Raw genomic sequence first — 27,235 nt, 5'->3', positions numbered from 1 at the left:
TCTTATCTTTTATTGTCCAAGCTTGTTATTTACTAGAATGAGCCATTTTCTTTTTCTCTTAAGCTTTTATCACATTTTTATATGTCAGTTTCAGACATGTGTGAGTGTTTCAGTAAATATTAACTGATGACAAATTTTCTTTTTTCAGCTGATATTAGTTCCCTGAAAATGAATATCCTTTATCAGTTATTTATTAGTTTTTACAATTTTAAATATCCGGGCACCTTTGTAACTAGTTATTGTCTGGACTGAATGTTATTTTACACTGAATTTTTTGGGAAGAAGAGAACCAAGAATTTAGTTCTGGGGGTGGAATAATTGGAGGTAAAAAATGTAATTACTTCTCCCTGTATAATAATATTTAAGACAGAGCTTTTGATGTAGTGAATAAGTCATTCCGATGCTGTATTTTAGGTTAATGTTCATTATTCTAACAAAAGCTTTTAAAAAAATTACTTGGAGAAAAAGAAACAAATCAACTAACCCAGAGAAGTAGGAATCAATAAACGATTCCTAAGGGACCAGGTTGGCGTTTAGCCTTAAATCATTTTTCTTGTTAAAACTTCTCAGACTATAATTAAGACATTCTTAATTTATTACTTAACGTTTCTTTCTTTTTGGTCATATTCTCATGAATCTTAGATGTGGGTAATCATGGAGATTTTTTTCCCCCATCTTAGAGATACTATGCCTTTAAGAGTTTATTTTTGATAGTCACTGGAATTATTCAGCAAAGGTGAAAAAAAAATAGCGTTACTCCAGTACATTTATTGGGTGTCCAGTGATGAATAAATCACAATTTCTGCCATCCAGGAACTCACAGTATAGAAAAGATGAGAGACACACACACAAATTAGTGAAATACAGTCCGGCAAGTGCCATTGGAGGTGTAAGTGGAATCTGCTCAGTACCGTGGAGTGTCGTTAATGGTTCAAAGGCCTGGGCAGATCAGGGAAAGCCACACAGAGCAGGTTGGGCTTGAAAGAGAAGTGGGGGTTCATTGGGTGGATGAGAGGAAGAAGGGAGCCCAGGTAGTAGGAACAACGTATGCACAGATACAAAGGCTTTAAGGTGCATGTGGAGGCAGAATAATGCCGGGGAAAGAGCATGCTTTCAAGCCAGGAATGTCTGGGTTCAAGTCAGTTTCTGTCCCTTGCTTGGGGGCTATGGGCAAGTTCCTTAGTGACTCTGGGTTCGCATTTCTTGTCTGTAGACTAGAGACAATATTATCCAGGTGGGTTAAATGAGAAACAAAATATGTAGTTCTGTGAAAGAAAGAAGGGTAGATAGAGCCAGGTTAGGGAATGTATGGGAAGGCATTTTAATAACTCTGATGGACAAAACTCACCTTTGACTTTTATCTTTGTTGTAGGTTAAAGCAGCCACTGGAGAAGAGGTGTCAGCTGAGGATCTTGGCGGGGCTGATCTTCACTGCAGGTGAAACAGAAGCAGTTGTTTCTCCCCAGGATTGATTGTCGTTTATCTGTTTAAAAGAAATTTTAAATTATTTTTTCCAAGTGTTAAACTCGCCAGATCAAACCAGTTTACTTATTCTAGATCTGCGGTTTTGGGGTTCAGTTCTTTAGTGTTCCATTTCTAAGCAAGAACATCAGCTTTTTATTGTAGCCTAGAAAGACTGGAGAGACAGATTTATCATTTATTCATCAAATACTCATTGAACACCTGTTATGTACCAGGCACTGTTTAGATATTCAAGGTAATAAGATAGACATTGTCTTTGATCTCAGGCTTATAGTCTAGTCAGGGAAGTTTGTTTCACTTCCTTCAAAATAGAACATAAATGTGTATACATGATAAGGGCCACAAAAAAGAAGTATAGGGAAGGCATATAGAAGGTAGAGCTAACCCAGTGGCGTGCAGGCATTATGACACTGCTTAATTAACACTTGTTAAGTGGAGGACAGGGTGCTGGATGGTGAGCCATGATTCAGCAATAGACCATAAGAGAATCTGAAATAGAGAAGTTTATTAGTCATAGGTCCTGGAGAAATTACACAGCACACCTTGAGGGACCACATGAGGCGGTCAAGCCAGAGTGCCCAGAGATGAGATAGGACTTGGGGTACGTTTTTATTAGGGTCGATGATTGGAGTGCTTTGGGGTCCCCTGACTAGGGCCGGATTGGTCAATCAAACCAGAAGATTGGGGGTAGTGTTAAGTTCCTTAGAGACTGTATATAAGCATGCAGGCTGTGAGAGGCAGTGGAGACTGCTGATCATAAGGGCTGTTGGGGAAGTCATTGAGAAGTTACATTTGCTCGTGACTGAGCTGCTACCTAGGTCTTGTTTGAGGAGCCTGTGTCCATTCAAGGTCCCTGCAGGCTGCATGGAATGCTGAGGAATAGCTTGGCTAAATGCTCAGTAAGAGGTAAACACTTAGCTTGTTCTCTGAGAAGGAAACTATCCTGCCTTGTGGCATCTGCCAATCCATATTTGTGGTGTAAATTATCCCACTAGGCCTGATGTTAAGCTTCCAATGGGGCAAGACTGATCATGGCATCAGGAAGAGACACATACAATTGGCTCTTGTGAGGCAGGCGTGAGCCAGCTCCATTACATCACCGGTTGGCCCATTACAGATTAAAGTTCAGGAGTAAGAATACCACCATCTAGCTCCTAGAATTTCATGAGGATTGACTGAGATATTATGTGTAAACTGCTTGAAACAATACCTACTTTAAACTAAGTACCCATAAATGTTAACTGCCATTATTATCATGTTGATCATCATAATATTCAGTATTCTTATGAGCAATTAGGAAATCATTGAAGAGTATTAAGGAGAGAGGTATTGTTACCAAATCTTTCATTAGAAAAATCCTAGATGGAAGATACTTAGTAGGTTGGCAAGAGTGTGTGAGGGACCAGTTGGATGGCTGTATCAATAGCATAGGTGCTGCTGGCTTAGATGGTTATGGTGGTGGTGAAGGTAGGAAGGGAGTAATCACATTTGTGCTCTATTTTAGAGGTAGAGTTGAGGGATTTGTTGATGGATTTCACATATGGGGCACAGGACAATGAGGTAATGAAGATGATGACATGAAATGGTTTTATTCCCTGAGTCTGGGAGGACTGGAGGAGGGGCAGAGTTTGGGATGCAACAGAGGGATCAAGCGTTGCCAGTTAGAGATGCTCCAGGCAGCCAAGTAGAGATGCTGAGTAGGCAGTTAACTATAAGTGTCTGGAGCCCAGATCAGTGCTCGAGAACCATCAGCACAGAGGTGGAATTTAAACCACCGGACTAGATGAGTCCATCTCGAGCTGAGTGTAGATAAGGAAAAGGGCCCAGGACTAGACTTTAAAGAACCCAGACATAAATGGCAGGTAGATTTAATCATTGAGCTCAGTGGCCTGGGAGGTGCAGTAAACCTTTCTTTGCTCTGCCATCCCACAAGCCAGCAGGTGGCTGTAGGAACAGTCATGGGAGCAGGAAAATATGTACAATGTTTCCACTCTCCTATCAAAGAACACTGCTATGCCTTTTGAAGAGCTGGCTAAGTTTTCTGCCTCTGTTTTCCATTCACTCCTTTCTCACTGAGCGCTTATTGTGGATAGATGGATTATACTAAATGTTATGAGCAATGCAGAAGAATTTCAGGCCTAGTCCTTGCCCTCAAGGATTTATAATTTAATTAGGCGGGTAAATGAATGAACTAAAAGAAAATTACAGAGCGAATATGCTAGCTTGAGTCCAGTTAGGGAGTTTGGGATTGACGTGAACGCACTGCTTTATATTTAAAAAAGATAACCAGTAAGGACCTACTGTGTAGCACAGGGAACTCAGCCCAGTGTTATGTAACAACCTAAACGGGAAAAGAATTTGAAAAAGAATTGATACATACATATGTATAACTGAGTCACTTTGTTGTATACCTGAAACTTACACAACCTGTTAATCAGCTGCTGCTGCTACTGCTAAGTCGCTTCAGTCCTGTCTGACTCTGTGCTACCCCATAGACGGCAGCCCACCAGGCTCCCCCGTCCCTGGGATTCTCCAGGCAAGAACACTGGAGTGGGTTGCCATTTCCTTCTCCAATGCATGAAAGTGAAAAGTGAAAGTGACATCGCTCAGTCGTGTCCGACTCTTAGTGACCCCATGGACTGCAGCCCACCAGGCTCCTTCACCCATGGGATTTTCCAGGCAAGAGTACTGGAGTGGGGTGCCATTGCCTTCTACTCCAATATAAAATCAAAAGGTGAAAAAGTTAGGGGTGTAGATTCTAGGATTCATCTTCCATTTGCCTCACTTGTTACCCTTGTGACTAGACAAACTACTAAACTTCCTGGAGCCTCATTTCCTCATGTGTGAAATGAAGATGTGAATTGCTTCTGCCTCACAGCACGCTGTCTGTGGCATACTAAGCACTCTATTACTGCCAGCTATTATCATTAATAATAGCTTGTTTAAAGTCATGTGGATTAGGTGGTGATGGCTTTTTTGGGAACAGTGTCATAAAATTTACTAGTCACAAGTTGCTTTGGTTCTCTCTGTTATTATAAATAAATACTTACTTGTACATCTCAGATTTGTCATCCTTAGTAGTTAATTTGACACAAAGCTTTACATAATAGAGTGTCTCATCAAAATTTTCTCTTTCCTACTATTTTGGTAAATACTAGGCAGTTTTTAAAAGAAGACATTTAATTTTAAATATTTACTGATTGGGAAGCAATCTCTTCTATTTCTTTTTCCTTACTGAGTTACTATAGTGTAGACAGAAGTCAGCAATTGCAGCTGGTATTATGTGTGAAGTGTTCGAAAGATACGGTCAGTTGTAAAATGCCTTATTAAGTTGAAGAAACTGAAGGATCTACCATTTGCAAAGGTATTGGAAGACACATGGTTCCTGCTCTTACTGAGGAACACCCAAGCCCAAAGTGGACGGTGAAACCACCATGAGAGTCCCAGTCTGGACATATCTCCCAAGGATTTGGTGTTTTCCTTGGACAAGACATCAAAATGTAGACCATGACAGCTTAGTCTTTGCTTATTTGTTGTTGTTTAGCCACTTGGTCGTGTCTGACTCTTTGCCACCCCGTCGAGTAGCCCACCAGTCCCCTCAGTCCATGGAGTTCTCCAGGCAAGAATACTGGAGTGGGTTGCCGTTTCCTTCTCCAAATCTTTGCTCATAAAATAAACTAAAATTCTAGTCTTTTCAGGTATATATTTTTGCCTGACTTTATAGTTCTTCCTAAGATAATTCATTAGAAAGTCGTAGCTTTCTACGTGAGGGATCTTATGCAGCTACTGGCGGTCCTAGAGCAGGTATATAACTTCTGGGTACCTCAGTTTTCCCTGTTTGTAAATCAAGATTAATAATACAGTTTTGCCATGGACATTATGAAGATCAAATTAGATGACAGCTATTAAAGTGTTTTAGAAGCAAAAAGATGTCATCCTTAGATGAGAGAAGATTCTTGGGGTTTAAGATATTTAATTATTTTCCTTTCCCCTGTTCTGATTGTTTTAGTGTGCTTTACTCTGTAGAAAGTCTGGAGTAAGTGACTACTACGCTTTGGATGATAAGCATGCTCTTCACTTAGCTAGGAAGATTGTGAGGAGTCTAAATTATCAGAAGAAAATGGATGTGAGTTGAATTTGTTGTTCTATTTTTTTATTTTTCCAATGCATTTTGGCTTATGTCACCTTGAAATAATATCTTTAAACAGGCTAATGTTGTTATTCTGTATTTCTGCAGGTTACCATTGAACCTTCTGAAGATCCTTTATTTCCTGCTGATGAATTGTATGGAATAGTTGGTGCCAACCTTAAGAGGAACTTTGATGTCCGAGAGGTGTGTAAAGTGGAACTGTGAGCTATAAGCTATGCTGTCATAGTTCAAGGCATGTGTTTAAACGTCGTGTGAGCTAGTAAGCTGTATGTATCCATTTTCAAAGCTCAAGTCTGTTTTATATATGGGACATAAAAGGGAAAGATATCTTACTAAAAGAAAAAAGGGGGAACACCTCTTAATTTTCAGCAAGTTTTCCCTGCACAATGCCTAAGCTTGCTTTGTTCATATTTAGTACTCTCTTCCTGTGGACATGAGGAAAGATGTAGGGCAACGTTATAATTTCCAGCTATTTCTTTTTTGGGTTCTTATTTCGGGAAATGGATGGAATGTCAGTAAGTTGTTGAAAGAAAAAACATACCCTTTTAGATCAATAGGACATGAACAAAGGATTAGACTTTTGATTACAGCTGAGGATGTTGCTATGGTTACAGATTGTCTTCCATGGTCTAGGTCAACAGTTTTTAGTGCTTGCATACAGCATGTAATCTTTTCTGGCAGAATACTTTTTAAATTAGGAAATTGTCCTAATATCAGATTCTGTGCCTTTAATATTTTGTTATGTTTCCCCTTGACTATTAAACTGTTATGTACTAACTGTGAAAAATATAGAAAATACAGAAAAACAAAAATTGCTTGTAATTCCACCATCTAGAGAAAGCAGCCAATATTTTGGTATTTTGGCTTAATGTGTGTGTATACATTTTTATGTAGTTCCGATAGTATATACCTATATACTAGGAGTGGAAATCAATGCTTAAATTATAAACATTTCCCCATTATTTAAAAGTTCTTCATGAAACATTTTTTTGTAGCTAGGTCCTCATTCTTATACTAGTACTTGGTGACATGACAGGCACTCAGTAAATATATTTTTGGAAGAATTGATGAGTATAACATCCAACTTATGGATGTGAGTAATTATTTATTTAGGAAATACCCTATTATTGTTAGAGAGTCTTAAATCCTGGATTTTAATGGAGCTTCAACTGGTACTTCACTTTGGCAAGGTAACTTAGTTAACTATACGTTTTAAAATTAGGTTTTTGGTTTGATTTCTCAGTTAATTACAGGCATAGAGAAAAAAATGGTACGATAGGGATTCTGTCCCTGAAAAATGAGTTGTTCTAACAGTCAAGTTTTCTAGATGGTTAAGGATTCATTCTTTCAAGCAGAATCACTTTTTTCATATATTTGACAGTATTTATTGCATGCTTTTTCTGTGAAGATATTATTTCAGGAACCAGGGGTAGAGAAATAAGCAAAACAGATGCAAACCCATGCCTTCATGGTAGTTCATCTTTTTTTTTTAAACAGTATTTCAATTTCATCTTAATTGGTATCTTTTTATAAATAGACCTCTGTCGTCTTAAATTGTATCCTAGCTTCTTCATGTTCATCACTGTGATGATAATTTATTATATTTTTCTGTAATAGCAAATAAGCCTTGTTTGGAGATATTAGTATATGGAGCTGTGGGACAGCATTGGGATATTAACTGAAAAACCCAGTTCTGGTCCTTGCTTCCCTAGTCAGTGGTATTGGGATTGAACCTCTGAGCATTGATTTCCACTCCTACAAATAGGAATAATATCATGTGATATGTCTGCTTCCTAAAGTTTACTTCTTTGGGAAGATGAGTTAGTATATTTTATGTGGTTAAATGAGCTTCATCATAAAGCAAATAGAAGGGAGTTTCATGTTAAGTGGCCCCAGGTTTCTCTGACCTTGAGTGATTTTATTTTTGTATGAAAGAATGGTCAAAGTAAGTTATTCACTCATTTTTCAGCCTTTGCATCTTGTAAAATACATCTTTGATTGACATGGTAAGCAGGGAAAAGGAAGTTTGAACTGGACTGAAAAATGACACATAGCATCTAAAATGGTTTCTGAAAAAATTTGGAGTATGCTTCATGTTTAGAACACTTTGAAATAGTCCTGATGTTTAATGCTGAGCGCTGAGGATTATCTGGTAACTTTGATCTCTTATAGATTAATGGCATGTATATATACACGTGTGTATGTAGGAACATCTGTCAGATTCAGAATCAATGAACCTTTATTGAAGACTTAATAACAGCTGCTTTTCAATGAGTGCCAGGCAGTGTGCTTTGTTATTAGCACTTAAGTATTATTATTATTAAACAGATGAGGAAACTGAGGTTTTGAGGATTTTAGGTAACCAGCCTATGACTCCAGTTTCTCAGTGGTGGAGCTGGGAGTCAGAGCTGGTTCTTCATCTCAGCATTATTTTCTTAGGTTCCTTTGTTACTAGTTCATCACATCTTCACAACTTTGTTCCGTTCCTGCAGAAGTGAGAACTGAGACTCAGAGGGGCTGATTGACTTACTCAAGGACCCACAAATGGCCCACAAATTATATGTGATAACTTAGGTTGGAGCCTAAGTCTTGTGACTCTAAGGCTAGACCTTTCTTTCTTTCTTCTTTTTCTTGTTTTAATATATTCTCTTAATTGAAGTATAGTTGATTTACAATGTGTTAGTTTCAGGTGTACAGTACAGTGATTCAGTTTTACATATATGTAAAACATACGTATATATGTGTGTGTATGTATATATACACACACACATATATTCTTTTTCAGATTCTTTGCCCTTTCAGTTCAGTTCACTTCAGTTGCTCAGTCGTGTCCGACTCTTTGCGACCCCATGAATCACAGCACACCAGGCCTCCCTGTCCATCACCAACTCCCGGAGTTCACTCAGACTCAAGTCCATTGAGTCAGTGATGCCATCCAGCCATCTCATCCTCTGTTGTGCCCTTTAGGTTATTACAAAATATTGAGTATGTTTCCCTGTTCTATACAGTGGGTCCCTGCTTTCTGATTGAATCCCTGACCCTCAGCTAATTTGACAGCCCCTGAAGCTCTGAGTCCAGTAACCAGCCCTTGTAGTCTCTGCTTCTCTGCTTCTCAGCCCTTGTAGGATGCCATGTGGTTCAGTTCAGTTCAGTCACTCATTTGTGTCTGGCTCTTTGTGACCCCATGGACTGCAGCGTGCCAGCCTTCCCTGTCCATCACCAGCTCCTGGAGCTTCTTCAAGCTCACATCCGTGAGCTCGGGTCTGGTGATGCCATCCAACCATCTCATCCTCTGTCATCCCCTTCTCCTGCCTTCAATCTTTCCCAGCATCAGGGTCTTTTCCAGTGAGTCAGTTCTTCCCATCAGATGGCCAAAGTATTGAGTTTCAGCTTCAGCATCAGTCCTTCCAATGAATATTGAGGACTGACTTCCTTTAGGATGGACTGGTTGGATCTCCTTGCAGTCCAAGGGATTCTCAAGAATCTTCTCCAACACCACAGTTCAAAAGCATCAGTTCTTCGGCACTTAGCTTTCCTTATAGTCCAACTCTCACATCCATACATGACTACTGGAAAAACGATCGCCTTGACTAGGTGGACCTTTATTAGCAAAGTAATGTCTCTGCTTTTTAATATGCTGTCTAGGTTGGTCTAGGTTGGCCATGTGGTACTGTTGCTTTTATAGTGAAGTGTAATATCAGGACTCAGAATGACTTCAGGGCATTAACCATACAAGTCGAGTGAAATTTTACTGAGATTTTCTGAACAGGGTGAAATTTTGCGAAAGTGACAGCTTCATTAAGAATTTGTTTTCCTTATGAATAACTTGAATGCACAAAGCCTTTTGTAATATAATTTCTCAGGGACATTGCTATTTTTTCCTCTTAGGTCATTGCTAGAATTGTGGATGGAAGCAGATTCAATGAGTTCAAAGCCTTGTATGGAGACACATTAGTTACAGGTATAAAGATGAAGAATTGAAAATGTGAACATTTTATGATGCTTTGAAAACAAATGATCTCTTGTCTCACGCCTCTAATGCGCTTGGCATGAGCTTTGTTATTTAGAGCAGTACAAATGTGCGTCAGTATTCAAGAGGAAGTGTTTTGTAAGGATCATTTGTAGCTGAATGGTTTTATGGATCCAGAGTTTAAAATCACGAGGGCAAAATGCTATGGTCCAGGCCCTTATTCTGTGACTGTGTGGCTTTAGCTGTATAAAAAGATTCTTATCATCATAAAATTAACAGAAATATTTGTAGTTCTTTTTATTTCTCTGGATAGCTGTAATTGTTTTGAAAATTTCAGCACGGTCTTCTTCACTCTTTAGTCTTCAATTCAACTGTGAAGTTTCATGTGATGTTTTAGTTTCCCAGAAAACTGTAGACTGAGTTAAACCTCACTGTCTCTGTGTAGATCTCATGTTGACCCACACAAATACTAGACTGAGAATACAGGACAGAATATCAAGTCTGAAAAAGCAAAATAAGAATACTTATAAAAGTTAATTCATTTACCTAAAGTGTTGTTTGTAGGCCTTTGAAAAAAAATATTTGAAACTTAGATACCAGATCCATAATAATCTGTCTTGGACAAACAGCAAAACAAATTTGGGCATTTTATTTGGTCTTGCAGAAACTCCAAAATGTAGTTGTTAATCTGAAGGTAACATACCAGAGTAGAGAAAACAACTAGCTGCAAAAATCCAAATTGCAAATACACATTGAGGTTTAAGGATAAGTCACAGCACTTTCTTCTGGTCTGATTTATGAGCAAGAGAAGGGTTCATACTGGGAGTGGAATTTATGTGTTTGTATGTAGGTGATTTAAGTGATTGTATTTAAGTGATTAAGAGCCTTTTGTTTGATATATAGACAGGATTTGTCACCAAATAGTTCAGCATGTAACCCGCATTATGCAGCAATTTAAAACAAGTCAGAACTGTTTCAGCTTCTTTCTTGAAGATGGATGGGCTGTCTTTGTCATCTTTTTTTATGTATTTGCCCTGGACTTGCTAAAAGACTTATGGTTCCTTTGCCTCCTAAAATACCAGGGTTAAATCCACTTTCCTCCATTTCTTTTAGTCTGTATTGGAATTCAAATAAGGTTGAGGGGAGGGGAGGGGAGTGAGAGGAAGAAGAGAGGAAAGAGAGGTGGGGGGAGGAGGGAGGGAGTGAGCGAGGGAGGAGGGAGAGAGGATGAGGCAGGGAATGAGAGGCGAGGGGGCCTGAGGGGAGGGTGGTTTGAGAGGAAGTGGGGCAGTAAGAGATGGGGAGGGGAAATGAGAGGGGCAGGAGGGAGGGTGATGATTGCGGGTGTGAGAGGGTCGGGGCCCTGAGTGGGAGCAAGGAGGAACCAGGACAGATTTCTCCAAGGAGCTGGTGCTGTTGGCGGTCTTATAGCTTTCCTCTTGCCCCTGCGCTTAACCATAGGGCTTTTGTAGACATTTCGCTGTTTTGTTTGACCCACAGGAAGTTGGTGAAGATGTTCCCTTCATGGGTGGGTGACCCTAGTGTCGTGAGAGATGCACCCTACTCTGCAGAACTAAGGATGGATGGAAAGTCTAAATAGTTAACAGGGCAGAACACCTTCAGGGTTAGCACCTTACTGCTGAGACAGGGGCCAGATTCCCAGCTCTTTTTGTGGGACAGGCAAGGACTCAGAGTGGATTGCCAGAGCTCTGGGCAAATTTGCCCCTCCCTGAACTGCCTCTGTAAAGAGGCAGTGCCTTTTAGGGTGTGCAGCATAGGGTTTTGGCTGAGATTTTAGGTCTGAAAGACCAGAAGCAATATAGGTGACCGTCAAATCAGTGTTTCATTTTATCACATTAAAGACCTATCTGTTCACTTCAGTCACTCTGTTGTGTCCGGCTCTTTGCAGCCCCATGGACTGCAGCACGCCAGGCCTCCCTGTCCATCACCAACTCCTGGAGCTTGCTCAAACTCATGTCCATTGAGCAGGTGATGCCATCCAACTATCTTATTCTCTGTTGGTTATTCTTGAATAACCATTAGAATTTTTAAAAATAAGACAAAGCCAGAGAAAAGAACAAAAATAAGTCTTAAGGTTGACGTTCTCCCTTATCCATTCACTTTTTGAGCACCTGATTTTTGTTGGGCCCACTGCACTGGGGGTCTTAGCAGCAGACTGTCCAGCTTGAGCGTGGAGATGGAGCCTGGTCCAGGAACTGGTAGCATGCTTCCTGCAACTCACTCTAACAAGCACAGTTTGTTGATACTTGGCTTTCAAGTACTTGACACCTGTTTATAATCCAGTAGGTTTGGAAATGTCTCTAGTCACCTCCTTCATATTTACAAAATAGCATCCTAGAATCACCCAAAGTATCTACTTCACAAAATAACAGGGTTCTCTTCACCATTTTTCTTCTCCCTTACTTCTGGGGTGTGTGTGTGTGTGTGTGTGTGTGTGTGTGTGTGTGCGTGCGCGCGCGCATGTGTGTGTAGTGGGTGTTTGGAGTGGTAGTGGAAGTCGTGGTGAGACAAAACCAAAACTTGTGAAAGGGAGGAAGAAAAAGATGCAACCACAGAGAAAAGGAAAGCGGGGTGATACATGCTTCTAAGTTTACCTGTATTTCTTACCTTCAGCTCGGTTACCACCGGACTTGAGCGTTCCTGCTTTTTAAAAAGATTTGTCTTTGCTGAGTTTATCCCCTTTATTTCAAAGGGAATATCATTAACACAGGCAGTTTCAGGCAAGCTGGTCACTTGAAACTGGCTGGTGACTCTGGACATTGACCTTTTAAGGGATCCATGTCTCTGACTTGTTCTAGTTCAGAATACTCTCTGTGTGTGGGACGTAGATGCTCTTACATACGTGTTACGTGACTGAATGGATGACGCACTGACCCGATCATCTAACCAAACCAGTCGATCAGACAAGTGGATAATTTACTTTACATGTGACACAGCCCTTTCAAGAAAGCATAAATCCCAGCCTTTAGTGCTTTAGAAATAAATCGTGCCCTGAGCTGTTTTGTACCATAGATGAAATCTCTACCTTTTAAACATTGATTTGAAATTAATCAATGTATAAATATGACTGCTTGTGGTCAATTAAAAGCCCTCTCAAATACATACATCTTTTTTTCTTTTTTCAATTTTCTTTTGAGGATTTGCTAGAATATTTGGATACCCAGTCGGTATCGTTGGAAACAATGGAGTTCTCTTTTCTGAATCAGCAAAAAAGGCAAGTACTGTTAAAACTGTTCCAAGGTTTTCCTATTTTAATTTAGACATATCAAGTAATGAGTGAAAATTTACTGCATGAAAGCTTTCAAATGTTTAACCAGATGCCTTAGCAGACAGGACACTGGGTGTGAGCGTGTGACCGTATGTGTGCATGCATGTTGGTTTGAAAGAGCTTTATGGAGGCTTACATAAACATGATGAACTGCCCTGAGCGCTATTAAGATACAAATGATTGTTTTAGGAAAGTTCTAATACTTGAATTATAACTGCTATGTGTATATATTCGAAGAATATGGAAATACTTGTCTTGATAGTATTTCATGCACTTGAGGGATTCAACGATATTAATACTATTCTTATAGTTCTGAGACATCATCTGCTTTATTCTATCCTGTCATCATTTTAATCTGACTATATTTTCACTTTTTGGAAACAGGAAGATAGCGAGAAGTGTTACTGAAGCCCTGGTTTTAAGAGAGGAAATTAATGAATACCTTTTTGATTCAGTATTCATTTTCATACATCATTGTTTCAGATTTACCTAAACTTGGATAAGTGTAATTCATGTACTTACTTGATAAAATGTTTTCTTAAGAAAATAAAAATGTTTAGTGTTTTGTTTTTCCTCTTCATAAGGTAGGTGAATAATAAGGTGAAGCGTCTCTTACTGAGGCAGGTAGTAGGCAGTTAAGCACTTTCATAGCTCAGTTAGGAAGAGTTTGTCTTTGGTGGAATGTTTTACCAGTAAAGTTGGTTTCTGGATTCTGTATTCATTGTCATTTCCCCACTGTGATTATAAGATGAAAGTAAAGTAAAAATAAAGAACAGAAAAGTCAGCTGACTCTTTACCAGAAACAACCTTGGGTAGCATGTGATTATATTCCTTAGTTGTTTTTTTTTTTAATTCCCTCTCTTTACAAACCAAAAACCAAAAACCAGAATGGGTACTGCCATGTATAGAGAGATTTTGCTTGCTTTCATTTAAATACGTATAGTGAGTATTTCCTAAAATACTAAATATTCCTAATACACTGACTTTAAATGACTGTATAATATGCATATTTCAATAGAGGATATGTCAGACCAGGGTCAGCAAACTCCACCTCGTTTTATTTGCTGGCTTGTCACAGATAAGCCCAGGAGAAGAGCTGTGTTTGGCTCCAGTCTGACGTTTCATTTGTTGAAGTTAAGCCACACAAGTCTGTGTGATTTCTTCATCCTCGTATTTGAGGTTGAGCAATTGCTTTGCCATCTTGTACTTGCCAAGGCATTTTCAGCTAAGTTAAGGGCATCTGTGAATAGAGAGTAAAATATGAAACAAATGGTTTAATTGTTCTTTTACTCATATAAGCTTTATAAAAATAGGGAAAGGAATATTTTTGTGTCATTAACTAATTTCCGTAGCTTAAGGTTAAAGGGTCTCTAGCACGTATCTAAAATCCCATTTATTTGAAACACGTTGGTAGGAAAGATATATTTTACTATAATCTTGGTGCATGAAAGAATTTCAGATGATCATCAAAACATAGATATCCCAGAAGGATTTATATTCTATCCTTTTAAAAGTGGAGAACCAGAGAATGCCTTATGGTGAGACACAGAAATTCTCATTGACAAGCAGTTCTTTCTTCCCTGTTCCTTAAATTTTCCTTGTTGTTGGCATGTTAGTGATTGGTGTCATCTTTGACACAGGAGTTGTGCTATGGCTGTATGCCAGTGATCAGACAGGTACCTGGACAACACAGGCTCCGTGCAAACCACAGTCAAGTGTTCCATTGACAGTGGGTCTGCACTGTGCTATTACCGTTACTGTTATCGTAAGGTCAGACTAGCCAAGCAGAGGGTACTCTTGCTTTGACCCCAGTGTGGTGTTTGCAGGACGCATGGTGATTACACATTTGTTAACCTCTTCTGAAAAGATTTTTTTATTTGGTTATAGGGGGCTCATTTTATCCAGTTATGCTGCCAAAGGAATATTCCTCTGCTCTTCCTTCAAAATATTACTGGTAAGAAAACAGTTTCACTGGTTTGGTTGCATTTATTTCAGAGCTGCACTGTTCAATATGTCTCATGTATTGGGCAGTGCCAACATAGAACACTTCCCTCATAACAGAAAACTTGATTGGACTTGCGCTCTCTAGATTATCTTCGAAGGTTACTGCTTCATGAATCTTAAAGATTTGGAGGAGTTAATGCATATTTTTTAGCCAGGCAGTTTTTGAGTTTCATGCACCACGTTCGAGTGACCTCCTTTTACTCCTGCGTATCTGCACCCACCCACCCGGAAAGCGGCAGTATTCTGGGCCAGTTCCACTGTCATCAGTGGCAGAGGATGTTGTCTGACCCCTGGTCTCTTTCCCGTACTTTGTTGCCCTTAAAAGATTTCAAGCAATGCTCTGGTCCTCCTTTTCCCCATCTTTCATTGTGTTATTCTCCCTGAAGCAACATCTTCTTTAAATGGACACGTACATCCTGAACCAAAGTCTGGAATTGGAGTTTTGACTCCAAAGAACAACATGACCGATGTCACCTGTCCAATTTCATGATCCATGGATCATCCTAATGTGATGGATAAAATGATTTTTTAAGGGCTCTTATGATTCTGGAGTTCTTTTTCCTGGAATTTTCTGACTTTCCTATTTATACTTATTGTGTGTTGCCTGGTGTTTGACATATAGGAAGCACTCTAATATGTAGCTGAGCTGAAAACTTTTTCTACCTCTAAGTCATGCATGGTTATCTCAGGTTCAAAGGAAGGAGAGGTCCCTGAATTAGTTGCTGGGATCAGGCATGCCTTTGTGAGAAGGAGTTTGGCCTTTGACAGTTAGCCGGGCTTTACACGGTGCTGGTACTAAAACATCTTCATCTGGTGCTGTTCTTGTTGAAGGTTCTTGGTTAGATGACTCTTGAGAGAAGTTGTATCCAGCTGCGGCCGGAGAGGACCCTGTGTGGCAGACCTTCTAAGAGCTCATGTAAAAGTCTTCTGAAGCTTTGCTAGGCCAGAGACCTTGTTTCTAATAATGATTCATGGTTTATTAACCACCAGTAAGTTAAACTGTGTGCTTGGAAGATTCCTACATTTTTGTTGTATTTTATTTTTAGGTGTGTTGGGGACAGAGAGTGGAGTTTGGTTTACAACACTGTATTTGAGGGGCCTGTGGGACATCCATCTGGAGATACGTGGTGGGCAGTTGAACGGTCTTGAGCACAGAAGCTGTATTAGCTGGAGGGGAACATGGAGACGTCCATGGAGATGGGACTTAAAGCTGTGGGAATAGAAAACACCCAGGGAGAAGAGAAAGGGACAATCTTTGAGTCTTCCAAGAGATAAGAGTAAAGAAGGCAGCATGATTATGCTGTTCTTTATGGTGAAAGAAAGAAGGGTCAGAGAAAGCCAGGTGAAATGGCTTGTCTTCTTTTTCAAGGTAAAATCATTCACAGGGACTAGCAGGGCAGTGGAGTGGTGGGTAGGGGGTAAGAACTTTTAAAGAGTTGGTATTTGAGATAGCTATTCTGGAAATGTTATAGGGAGTCAAGATAAAATGGATAAAGGAGTTTCTGAGCTGTTCTGAGGGCCCAGTTCAGAGGGGTGGGGTGGGTAACCAGAGGAAGCAGATGGTGCCTGGTGAGGGCAAGGGTTATTGTAGCCACAGCAAGTACAGGTGATCCAGAAAAAGTGGTTTAATTGAATTACTCAGTGCAGATGTGCAAAGCAAGAACAGCAACTATCAAGTAGGCATGTGAATCTGCTTTATGGGGAGGGAGACAGATGAAGCCTGACTTGGTGTCTGTAAGGTGAAGAGGAAAAGGATCCCAAGGCCTGGAAGGCCCAGTGAGGCTGCAGATCAGTTTTAACAGAGCTGGGAGCTTGGAGAAGTAGAAGGATCCCGTAATGATGAGAATTCTTTTATCTTACTATTGAGTCACTGACAGGGACTCTGAGCATCTCTCTGAAACATTAATTTTATTTCCTCAAAGTTCAGAAGGAATAATCTGTATTGTGAACCAGATCCGTGAGCCCTGAAACCCACAGTTTCACAGTTGGACTTGCCCCAGTACTTTTCCCTTAACTTGCCTCATCTTGCTCTTTCCTCACCAAGCTGTAGTTTTGAGATTAATTTCTTGAAGATATGTGGCATTGTTATCTTGTCTGAAGATCTCTGTGTGTATCCAGATGAAACATGTAAGTAATTTTTAAAATGATTAGAGAAAATTTTATTTTACCCTTAAAAGTAAATTTTTGGGGGGCGTATTTCACATATAAATATTTTATTAGGGTGAGAGACCACTGGTAAAATATATATAGCTTGACAAGATGTCCTTCCAGTACCTTGGTGAAGATGACTGCACATTAATCTCATCACCCTGAGGCTCTCTTTCTGTTCTTTCCTGTAGGATTTATGGTTGGTCGAGACTATGAAGCTGAAGGAATTGCCAAGGATGGTGCCAAGATGGTGACTGCCGTAGCCTGTGCCAGTGTGCCGAAGATAACTGTCATCATTGGGGGATCTTACGGGGCTGGAAACTACGGCATGTGTGGCAGGGCCTATAGGTAGGTGGTTGCCATGACTTCCTCTGAAGGAATGAATCATACTTCAGGTATAATTATGAATGGTAGGTTTATTTCAAGTTCATTTGAAACATAGAATGGTATTCACAAAGCCCATTCAATTAGGCCATAATTTGCATCCTCTGGAGGGGTGAAATGAAGTTTAATGCTAAAAGTACCACTTTGAAGAAAGCCAAAGTGGGAATTAAGAAATATTTTGAGATGGCTGATAATGAAAATACTATATATCGTATCATAACCTGTGTGATGCAGCTAAAGTCTTGTTTTGAAGAAGGTGTGTAGACTTTATATATATATATATACACATACTGGAAAAGAGGTCAGGCTGAAAATCACTGAGCCAAGCAGCTAGCCCAAGAAGTTCAAAGAAGAGCAGGATATCAAAACAAGAAAAATAGAGACAGAACATAATAAAGCACAAACATTGTAAAGATAGAAGAACCAGGAAAGCCCCAAGTTGCTATGTTTAAAAGGGTTACAAACTCGAGAGTCCCCATTTAAGACTAAAAAATAAAGGGAGAAGGCGATGTATCGCCAATTTTAGGAACGGAGAATAGCATATAACGATGCATAATAAGAGGATATAATTCATCAAAACAGACATTAGAATCACCTGGAGAACTTAGAAATTCTACCATGCTGAAGCCCCACTGCTGGAGATTAATCTACGGTAGGTTCTGGGCATTATTTTTGTTTTTCTTAATCTTCAGATAATCATAGCATGCAACCAGAATGAAGAACCACTAATTTAAAAGGTAAACGTGAGCCTCTGAAAATCTCTGTGTCGTACAGTGAGTTCATTTGATCATTCTTTCATTTCTCCTTGCATAGCCCAAGGTTTCTCTACTTGTGGCCAAATGCTCGCATCTCAGTGATGGGAGGAGAGCAGGCAGCTAACGTGTTGGCGACCGTGGCAAAGGACCAACGAGCCCGGGAAGGGAAGCAGGTAAAGTGCGGCCTGAGGCTCACCAGGCGCTGGAGCGGGAGCAGCACACCCAGAACCCTCCAGGTTCACGGGCACGGTTCCAACATGCAGGGCCTGGCTCTATCTAGAAGACGCTGGCCTGGAAGTTGCTTTAGCAGCTCAGACCTCCACATTCTCCATCTCTCTTTTTAAAGCCCTTTCATTTGAAGTAACTTCTTGTAGTAATTTATACATTTTTAAGAATGTCTAAGAAAACACTTCAGAAACTCTTGTCTGTGAGTGCCTGAGGCATAAAAATGTTTGATTCTTAGTTATTTGCAGTGAAAGAGATTTAAATAAACCTGACTTACGTCTTTGGTTTTATGAACTAAAGCCGCAGAATTTTGTTTCCTATTTTACTTGTAGATTGTTGTTAAGGATACCTTGAGTGTGAGGCCCTGTCATATAATGAGAATTGAATACCATTATTACACTGTGAAAGTATCAAAGAAGAAGGCTGGAAAGGGCCCCGGAAGCTTAACGAAAGGCAGATCAGCAAATGACTGTTTGAGATGGAGTCTTCTGTTTGTGTCTGTTAAAGATTCATCTGAAATTTTACATTGTAATTTATTATAACTTACAACTATTTCATGATTGGTGAATGCTCCTGAAGTTGCTTGGGTGCACTGTTTCGTCATAGTAAGGCATAGCGTAGAGAAGGCCCTGCCTTTTTAAGCTCTCAGTTCTGTCATTTAGAGATTGATCATCTGGTCAACTGCCTAGTGTGTAGCGTGAGGATAGTATAAAGCCAGAGGTGGTTCCTGTCTCCCTGAATGCATCTCATCCATGCCTCTCATCCCAAGTGACAGGAATTCTGTGGAACTGAGGTTTCAGATTCACTTTAGTGCTGACTAGTATCCAAGCAAAAGGAAAGCCTCACGTTTGTGTGTGCAGAGGGGCATGTGTGTGCAGTGGGGTCTATGAAATTCTACCTGATGTTTTGAAGACAAGTCTTAAATGCTAGCCCAGCACAGTGATACCTTATTAAATAGTTATTTGATTAATTTGGTATACAGATATATGAATTCATCTATTTTTATGTGTTAAAGGAAAGTGTAGGATTTTAGTGGTTTTCCCTTTAAATTCTTGAGTTATAAATGACATTAGCCAATGAAAGTACATAAGAAAGCTTGGATTTATTTGAAAAAATAATCTTTAAGTTGAAAATACTTTTCAGGATTGCAAAATTAATTTGCATAGAGTTTGCAGTCAATTATCACTTGTTTCTGGCAATATGGATGGGCCAGCCGGTAAGTGTTAGAGAAAAATCTCAGCTATCTGGGAAGTTGCAGAGGTTATTTAAAATGTGGTTTATTGTCTTATCCCTTTAAACTTTAAAATCTTTAAAATTTTGGCTGTTTTGATTGAAAATCCCCAACTTCTCCACCTCCTTAAACAGAAGCTGTTAAATGTAATATAGCCCTTTTGTTATGTTGTATAATTCACATCCAGTTGCTCTACCCTGCTGAAATATGTGATAACCTTGGTGTTGACCTTATGTTAAGCAACTTCAGGATGTTGGCTCTGATGAAGGAGATGTAACAGTGCACTAATTTATTAGATACTCACATCTCAGGTGAGATCATATATGTTAAAGCATCACATGTAATCTACACCTCACTGTTCAGATGTTGGTTGTAACATTGTCATTCATGAAATCTGTTGCCCCATTTTCCCTTGAGATGCTCTTGAGTGGATCCATGTTCCCCTGCAAGAGGACTTACTCAATGGTCCCTTTTCTTTCAGTTCTCCAGTGCTGATGAAGCAGCTTTAAAAGAGCCCATCATTAAGAGGTTTGAAGAGGAAGGAAACCCTTACTATTCCAGTGCAAGGTGGGAGCCAGAGAATAACTAACTCTTTGATGGACAGATCTTGACAGTCAGAGCAATAGCTTTATGAGATCTGAGCAGTTGGCATCATCCAGCCCTCGTGGGAAGCAAAAAATAATTTTTGGACACAATTTGGTACTGTTGTTTCTCTAATGGCAATGCCTGGTGCTGAAATGCTGGCTCTTCTTCCAGGCTGGACTTTGGATCCATCCCTGTTGGTCTGACCCTGCCACCCCCCCGCCTCTTCCCTTAGTCCACTCCTAATTGAGTAGTCCAAGGCCTGGACCACACTGGGGCTGGGAAGTTGAGTTAAAATCCTGGCTGTGTCACTTTCAGGAGTTAGTTCTGCAATAATTTTAGCTTAGACACATGAATCCCAGTCATTCCCCTCTCCAGTTATTTTGCTTTTACCCCATTTAAACATGAAAATGGTCAGACACTCAGTGACACTTCTTAACAAGTGAGCCTGCTGCATCAGAAGGTGATTATTCACAGCCAGGGTCCACGTGTTGACATTAAGCAATTACCTCACATACCACTGTGGTTCTTATTCTGTTTGTTTCTTACACCACTTAAATGAGGTAATAAATTGTCCCAGCTGTCCCCACTGGAGATATGTGTGTGCTTTCAGACCTCTTTTTCAACAACTTTAATGTTCTGCATTCTGAACAATAATTTAAGCTTCATGTCTTCCTTTTATCCTTTGGGCATATGGGAAAAAGAAAATAACTATTTGTGTCTTTTAAAATTAGATTATGCTGTGATTTGTGTCATTTACTGGAGAAAGGAAAATCGAAAGGTAGAATCCATGTCAGTCACTTGAATGCATCTTTTGTGGCAGACTCTGCTGCTGATGTTGGAGGGCTGCAAAGGCTGAACATACTTATCTCCCAGAGCATCATTAGTTTCAAATTTTAAATTAATACCATTTGGGATTTTTGAAAAACCTTTTTCTCTTCTTGTTAATATGTATTTCTGAAAGCAAATGTCCAAGTGTGTTTTGTTGTGGCAGGTCATTGACTCACTTAATTAAGAACAGGATATTTTATATAGTCTTTGGTTTGAGAAATTGTATGTTCTTTTTAACCCTCACTGAAACAGGCTTACGTAGTAGCCAGTAGAAACAAAGAGGGAATAGAAAATCATATAAAAAGTTAAAGAGAAAATATACATTATAAGCTCACCTATAACTTTGTTTTTACATAAGACTTTGAAATTTACAAGGACAGTTGGAATATTAAATTTTGAAAAATAGCATATTTTGTGTGAGCCATTAATTTGTTTTCCAGCCCTAGCTAGACTGAATCCCTTATTATTTTCATACTTAACATTATTATTATTATTAATGGATTATATTCAAGACAGGAGAGCGTATGGCCCAGTTAGACTTATCTCTGGGATTTAATATTGAAGACTAAAGTTTTTCTATTAATTTATAGATGTTTGATCTGTTAAAACAGTTGGTGGCATGGATATACCACCTTTGTTTCAAAGATGAAAGGATTTTCAAGCCAGTTTATGGCACTTTCCTTCAGTTGGATAAATCTCAGTTTACTAATAAATTTCCTCATCTGTTTAGGCTTTAATGTGGCTAGATGTGTCTTTTCAGAGAGCTCTGTCATCATCTGCGCTGTAACCTCCTGTGTTTTTCTTATCCTTACATGTTACCTGTACAGCATGCCAATTTTCTTCTTCTCAGTTGTTTTTATATCCCAACTTATCCAGACATTTGATTAAGGACCTCCTACCTGGAGCAACCTTGATATCATTGTGCTTGCTATATTACTCAGCTGTAGGTTCCAAAAGGGGCTTCCCAGGTGGTGGAGTGGCAAAGAATCCACCTGCTGATGCAGGAGATGCGGGTTCAATCCCTGGTTCGGGAAGATCCCCTGGAGAAGGAAATGGCAACCCACTCCAGTATTCTTGCCTGGAGAATTCCATGGACAGAGGAGCCTGGTGAGGGGCTACAGTCCATGTTGTTGCTAAGAGTTGGACATGACTAGGCACACAGGCATGTAGGCTTCAGAGGGAGTGTATAGTCAATTGAACAGGTTACAAAAATAATTTTTTTATTGCTTGTTGATACTTTAGGGTACTTATTATGAATGTTTTATGAGCAAAGATTTGACTCATGGTCTGTCAATGTAAGCATGGTTTAATAGTTGATGCTATGTCTAGATACTGAAGGCAGTTTGTTTACAAAAAGCAAAACTGACACCCACTAATGACCTTTAAAAAATATTATTTCTTATTCATTTTTCTGTATAAATATGAGGTTGTCCATGAATAGCAAACTAGGATATCTACTTGTAAATTTTTTTTCTGAAATCAGTTTAAAACCATTACTTGCTTTTCCTATTGTAGCAAAAAATAAAGAACTACATATAAAGATATTTACTTTATTAATAAAATGGACTGAAGTCTATTAATAATTTTCATAGTTTCTTAGGAGTTTGGGGGACTATACGTTTTTCAGTGGGGACTTTGGTTGGAGACTCTTACCTTGGTTTATATGGATCTCCATAATAATAGCAGTAATATATCATTTTGGTTTGTATGCTTGTGTGGGCAGAGGAGGGATGAGAAAGCTTTTCATGAAATAAAAGTATTTTAAAACCAGGGTTTATTCTGAGGTTCCTTGTAGTAAGCTGCTCCTAAAGCCTCAAGTTCAACTTGACATTCTGTGGGGACTGAGACAAGTCGTTTTTCTTTCCTTCCTCTCTCCTGTTCTTGATCATGGTTGCTATTGTGAGATTATAATACACAGAAGCTCATCAGGGGATCCATATATTACCTGCAGAAAGACCTCCTTGGCACTTTGAGGCGTTGTGAGTATAACTGGGTGTTTGGGGCAGGATTCACAATCACTCATTTTTTGGTCTTTTTTCAGGCTGTGGGATGATGGGATTATCGATCCAGTGGACACCAGGCTGGTCCTGGGTCTCAGCCTTAGTGCTGCCCTCAACGCACCCATCCAGAAAACTAACTTCGGCATCTTGAGGATGTGATTGGAATATAAAGCATCTTCTATTGGACGTGTACTGAAATTTAGTATATTTGTAGCCTTAAAATTTTAGACTTTTTTAACATGTCGCTATTAATAGTAAGTGTTTTCTTAACACAGTGCATTGTACTTTTCTACCTTTAAAAAAAAATCAGTGAAGATATTTATCTGATGAAATGCCATTCCTTGTAAATTCTCTTAGAAAAAGCTTTCTATGGCTCAACTCCGCCATGCTTAGAAGGAAGGAAATAATTAGCGTTATCCTTTCTAAGCCCTAAGAAGTATGAGTTCTGTTACCTGTAAATTCCAGGTATTATTGAGATATTTTAAACAGAAAATTGTATTTCCACTAAAGTGATTGCTTTGCCAATTATGCATGGTGATATGTTAATGTACTTTTTAAAAAAAGCATCTATTACTTTCCCCTCCAGCCACCGTCCTCCTCCTCTCCACAGCATTGGACTTCTCGCCGTCTGCACCCTAGGTTCTGTTTTCCTACCCATTCTCGCCTCACCCTCTCACTTTCTGGTTTCTGCTGTCAGCAGCCCTCCTCTCCAAGGTCACCACTGACTGCCATGTTCCCGAAACCAGTGGGTCTTTTTCCAGCTTTACCTGACTCAATTCCCTGGGGCATTCACATGGGTCAGACACTTCCTTCCCGCAGCGCTGTTCGAGCTTCCACGCTGTAACCTACCGGCCTCCTTGCCGGTCCCCGTTCAGTTTCCTTTGCAGGCCCCGCTTCCTCTGCTCTTTCCTCCTTCCCTTCACCGTTTGTCTTGATTTTTCATTAGCAATATGTGAATACATTCTTACTCTAAAAGATACAAATAGCACAAAAGTGTCTCTTTTTTTCTTTTAATTGTGGCAAAATATACCTAACATAAAGTTTACCATTTTAACCATTTTTAAGTGTGCGGTTCTGTGATGTTAAGCACATCACGTTGTTGGTAATCATCACCACCATCCATCTCCAGCACTTTTCATCATCCCAAATTGAAGCTCTGTTATTAAATAATAACTCCCATTCCCTCTTCTCCCTGCCTCTGGCACATTTCCTTTTTCTTTTTTTAAACTGAGATATAATTGAATATAACATATTAATTTCAGGTGTACAACATAATGATGGGATATTTCTGTACACTACAAAATGATCACCAAAATAAGTCTAATCATCATCCATCATCATGAACAGTTACGAAATTTTTTCTGTTTTTTTTTCTTGTGAAGAGGACTTTTAAGATTTACTTGTTTAACAAATTTCAAATATGCAATACAGCATTATTAACTGTAGTCCCCATGCTGTACATTGCATCCCCAGGACTTATGTATTTTATAGCTGGACCTATGCTACCTTTTGACCCTCTTCAGTCATTTTGTCCACCCTCACCCCTCTCCCCTCTCACAAACACTAATCAGTTCTGTATAAGCTTGTTTTGTTGTTTAGATTCCACGTATCAGTTAGATATGGCGTTCCTCTTTCTCTGATTTATTTCACTTAGCATAGTGGACCTCAGGGTCCACTCATCTTGTTGCAGATGGCAAGATTTTATTCTTTTTATGGCTGAATATTGTTCTTCCTCATTCTTAAATGTGTGTGCTTTTCATGGCTTCATTTATGCTGTCTGGCCATTTCAGCCCTTCTTATGGCTTTAGTTACTGTCTAAATGGGGATGATTCCTATGTTGACAGTTCTTAACACAGCTCTCCCCTGAGCTCCAGACCTCTGTGTCAGACAGGTTTAGGGAACCTCAGAATTCGATCCTCGTGTTCAATTGATTTTGCCTCTGACCATCTCTTGAATTCTTCCACTACTTTTGCCCTTCAGTGCAGAGCTTAAAAGGAGTCTACCTGCACCCAGTCTTACCTATCTCTGCCTCACTCTGGAATTAGAATGGCCATGCTAAGGCGCACATCTGTCCCGTTGCTTCGCATCTTTCACTGGTTCCCTTAGAAGTGCCAAACCCCTAATGCCCTCCATGGGTCTTGATCATCACTTCTTAAGTCTCATCTCCTTGACTCCTCTTTTCACATTGGGTACGCCTCCCATTCTAGACTTCTTATAATTCCTTGAACCTAAAAAGTCCTTCCCCTCTTAGAGTCTATGAGGTTCTCTCTGCCTGAACTCTTCTCCCTTCTACTTAAACACTTATCTTTTTATCTCTGTGGTTTCCCTGGGTTGGGTTAGACACCTGTTATGTGCTCTTGTAGAACACCATTTTCTTCCTCTGACTTAATGTGTTTATAAGAAATATAAGCATTAAAATATATATATATATATATATATATATATTGCCCTCCCGTTAGAATGTAAGCTCTGTGAGAGCAGGGATCCTCCTGCTTGACCTGTGTCCCCAATGCCTGGCACTAGTAGGTGCCCAGATATGTGTCAAATGGATGAAAAGTTCGTATTTTAATTGTATTTAAAATGAAGTGATTGATTATATGATCTGATACTACTATGAAATGCTTTCCTAATAAAGTTAATATTTCAAACATTTGTACGTGATGTTCAGTTTAGGCTGCATTGGGTATCTGAAGTCAGTTTAGTTCTCTGAGATGTGTACAGATAGAAGATCACAATTCAGAGGTAAGTTGCATTTTCAGATGAATGTTTTGAGGAGGTCCTGTGAAGGAGGAGACTGCCAGTTGACCCATGACCTCAAACGGGACAATCATTGGCTCCTTCCCACTCCCCCGACTGCCCACCATTCCCATAGTTTGCCGAAAGCAGCGTGGAGAAAGTAAGATGTTGCCGAGGCCATCTGGCCTAAATACATGAACTGAACTCAGATAAGCACTCTATATAATAACTTCTAAGATTCTGGTGAGAGAGCCGGTGGGAGACTCTCTCCTGGTATGGCCCCGCCACCATGCTGGTCTGTGAGTTCCCTGCCTTAAACCTGCCTCTTCCCAGTGGCTGCATCTCCTCCTCTCTCCTTGCCCTCTAAAGGAAAGGAAACCAGCAAAGGAACACAGTGAGTGTTTTTAAATAGTAAATTATATTAAATTTTTGGTTGAAATTTACAAAATTATGAGAAAACTGATTTTTTTTTGTTGTTTAAATCAAGACTAGTTGGTATTTCATTGTAGGACCCATCAATAAGGCAAAGAAAGATTCATGCTATTTTAGAAGTGTTTTTACCTTTCTTTAGGACGATCTCGGTCACCACTAACACCACACTTAATTATTTTGTTCATTTTATCAGATAAAAAGCATTTATAGTGCTTTGCCAAAATAGCAGCAGTTTTTGCCTGCCCTTCAATTACTGAGGTATAATTGATATGCATTATGTAAGTGTAAGGTATAAATGTGATGGTTTGATGCACTTGCGTACTGTGAAATGGTTACCACAATGTGGTTACTTAGCACATCCGTCAACACACATAAAGACTACTTTTTTGTAATGAGAGTTTAAACATTTTGGTAATTAAAATATGAATTTCAGCTAGGATAATGAGTGTCTTAGAATTTTGAGTGTTTCTTCGAATCTTAAGAAATACACAGCTCTCAAGTTGGCTTTCTGGGCACTTCTAGAATGAGAAAGAGACAAAATTACTTCTCTTTTTCAGTTTTCAAGGGAAATGTTTTCAAGTGAGGATTTGTCATGCTAGCGGAAGGCACTGGTGAATGTGCACGTGAAAAATTGATCATTTACCAAACGTGCATGGCTGCAGGCAAGGCATGACTAGAGAGAGGGCGTTACCTTTGCAGGGGCAAGAACAGGTGTTTGAATGATATCATTAATAAGACTTTTAGGATGGTGGGAGAGGGTCACCGAGTTCTTGTTAGTTGTAAAGTGTATTGATGATGGTGTTCTGGAAAGATGATTGTTGAGTGCTCTGGCCACAGCTGGATCTTTTAATGATTGGCTCTGAAATTCAATATTTAGAAATGAAAGAAATGAACTATTTATACTTATGATCTCCTGTCATTTATAACATTTCTGTGTAAATGGTACAATTAAATACAACTAATATTTAATGATGACATTGGTTTTCATCATTTTCACAAAATACTAAAATAACTTT

At 39.4% G+C, this 27,235-nt stretch overlaps 1 protein-coding gene across 1 annotated transcript in view; it reads left to right on the top strand.

Moving 5' to 3' along the window:
- The window catches only part of MCCC2 (methylcrotonyl-CoA carboxylase subunit 2), a 78,802-nt gene extending 53,101 nt beyond the window's left edge, over nucleotides 1–25,701 (top strand). The window contains exons 8-17 of the mRNA XM_004016902.6: nucleotides 1,373–1,437; nucleotides 5,509–5,608; nucleotides 5,720–5,815; nucleotides 9,521–9,593; nucleotides 12,761–12,837; nucleotides 14,779–14,845; nucleotides 17,235–17,391; nucleotides 18,241–18,355; nucleotides 20,120–20,205; nucleotides 23,093–25,701. Of these exons, the coding sequence (XP_004016951.1) occupies nucleotides 1,373–1,437; nucleotides 5,509–5,608; nucleotides 5,720–5,815; nucleotides 9,521–9,593; nucleotides 12,761–12,837; nucleotides 14,779–14,845; nucleotides 17,235–17,391; nucleotides 18,241–18,355; nucleotides 20,120–20,205; nucleotides 23,093–23,210 (954 nt within the window). The 3' untranslated portion in view covers nucleotides 23,211–25,701. The remainder of the gene's footprint in view (nucleotides 1–1,372; nucleotides 1,438–5,508; nucleotides 5,609–5,719; nucleotides 5,816–9,520; nucleotides 9,594–12,760; nucleotides 12,838–14,778; nucleotides 14,846–17,234; nucleotides 17,392–18,240; nucleotides 18,356–20,119; nucleotides 20,206–23,092) is intronic.
- The last annotated feature ends 1,534 nt before the right edge of the window (nucleotides 25,702–27,235 follow it).

Source organism: Ovis aries, chromosome 16 (assembly GCF_016772045.2).
Source record: "Ovis aries strain OAR_USU_Benz2616 breed Rambouillet chromosome 16, ARS-UI_Ramb_v3.0, whole genome shotgun sequence".
In the NCBI taxonomy this organism is placed as follows: domain Eukaryota; kingdom Metazoa; phylum Chordata; class Mammalia; order Artiodactyla; family Bovidae; genus Ovis; species Ovis aries.
Note: the sequence above shows the minus strand (reverse complement) of the source record. Positions and strands in the feature narration are given on the sequence as shown.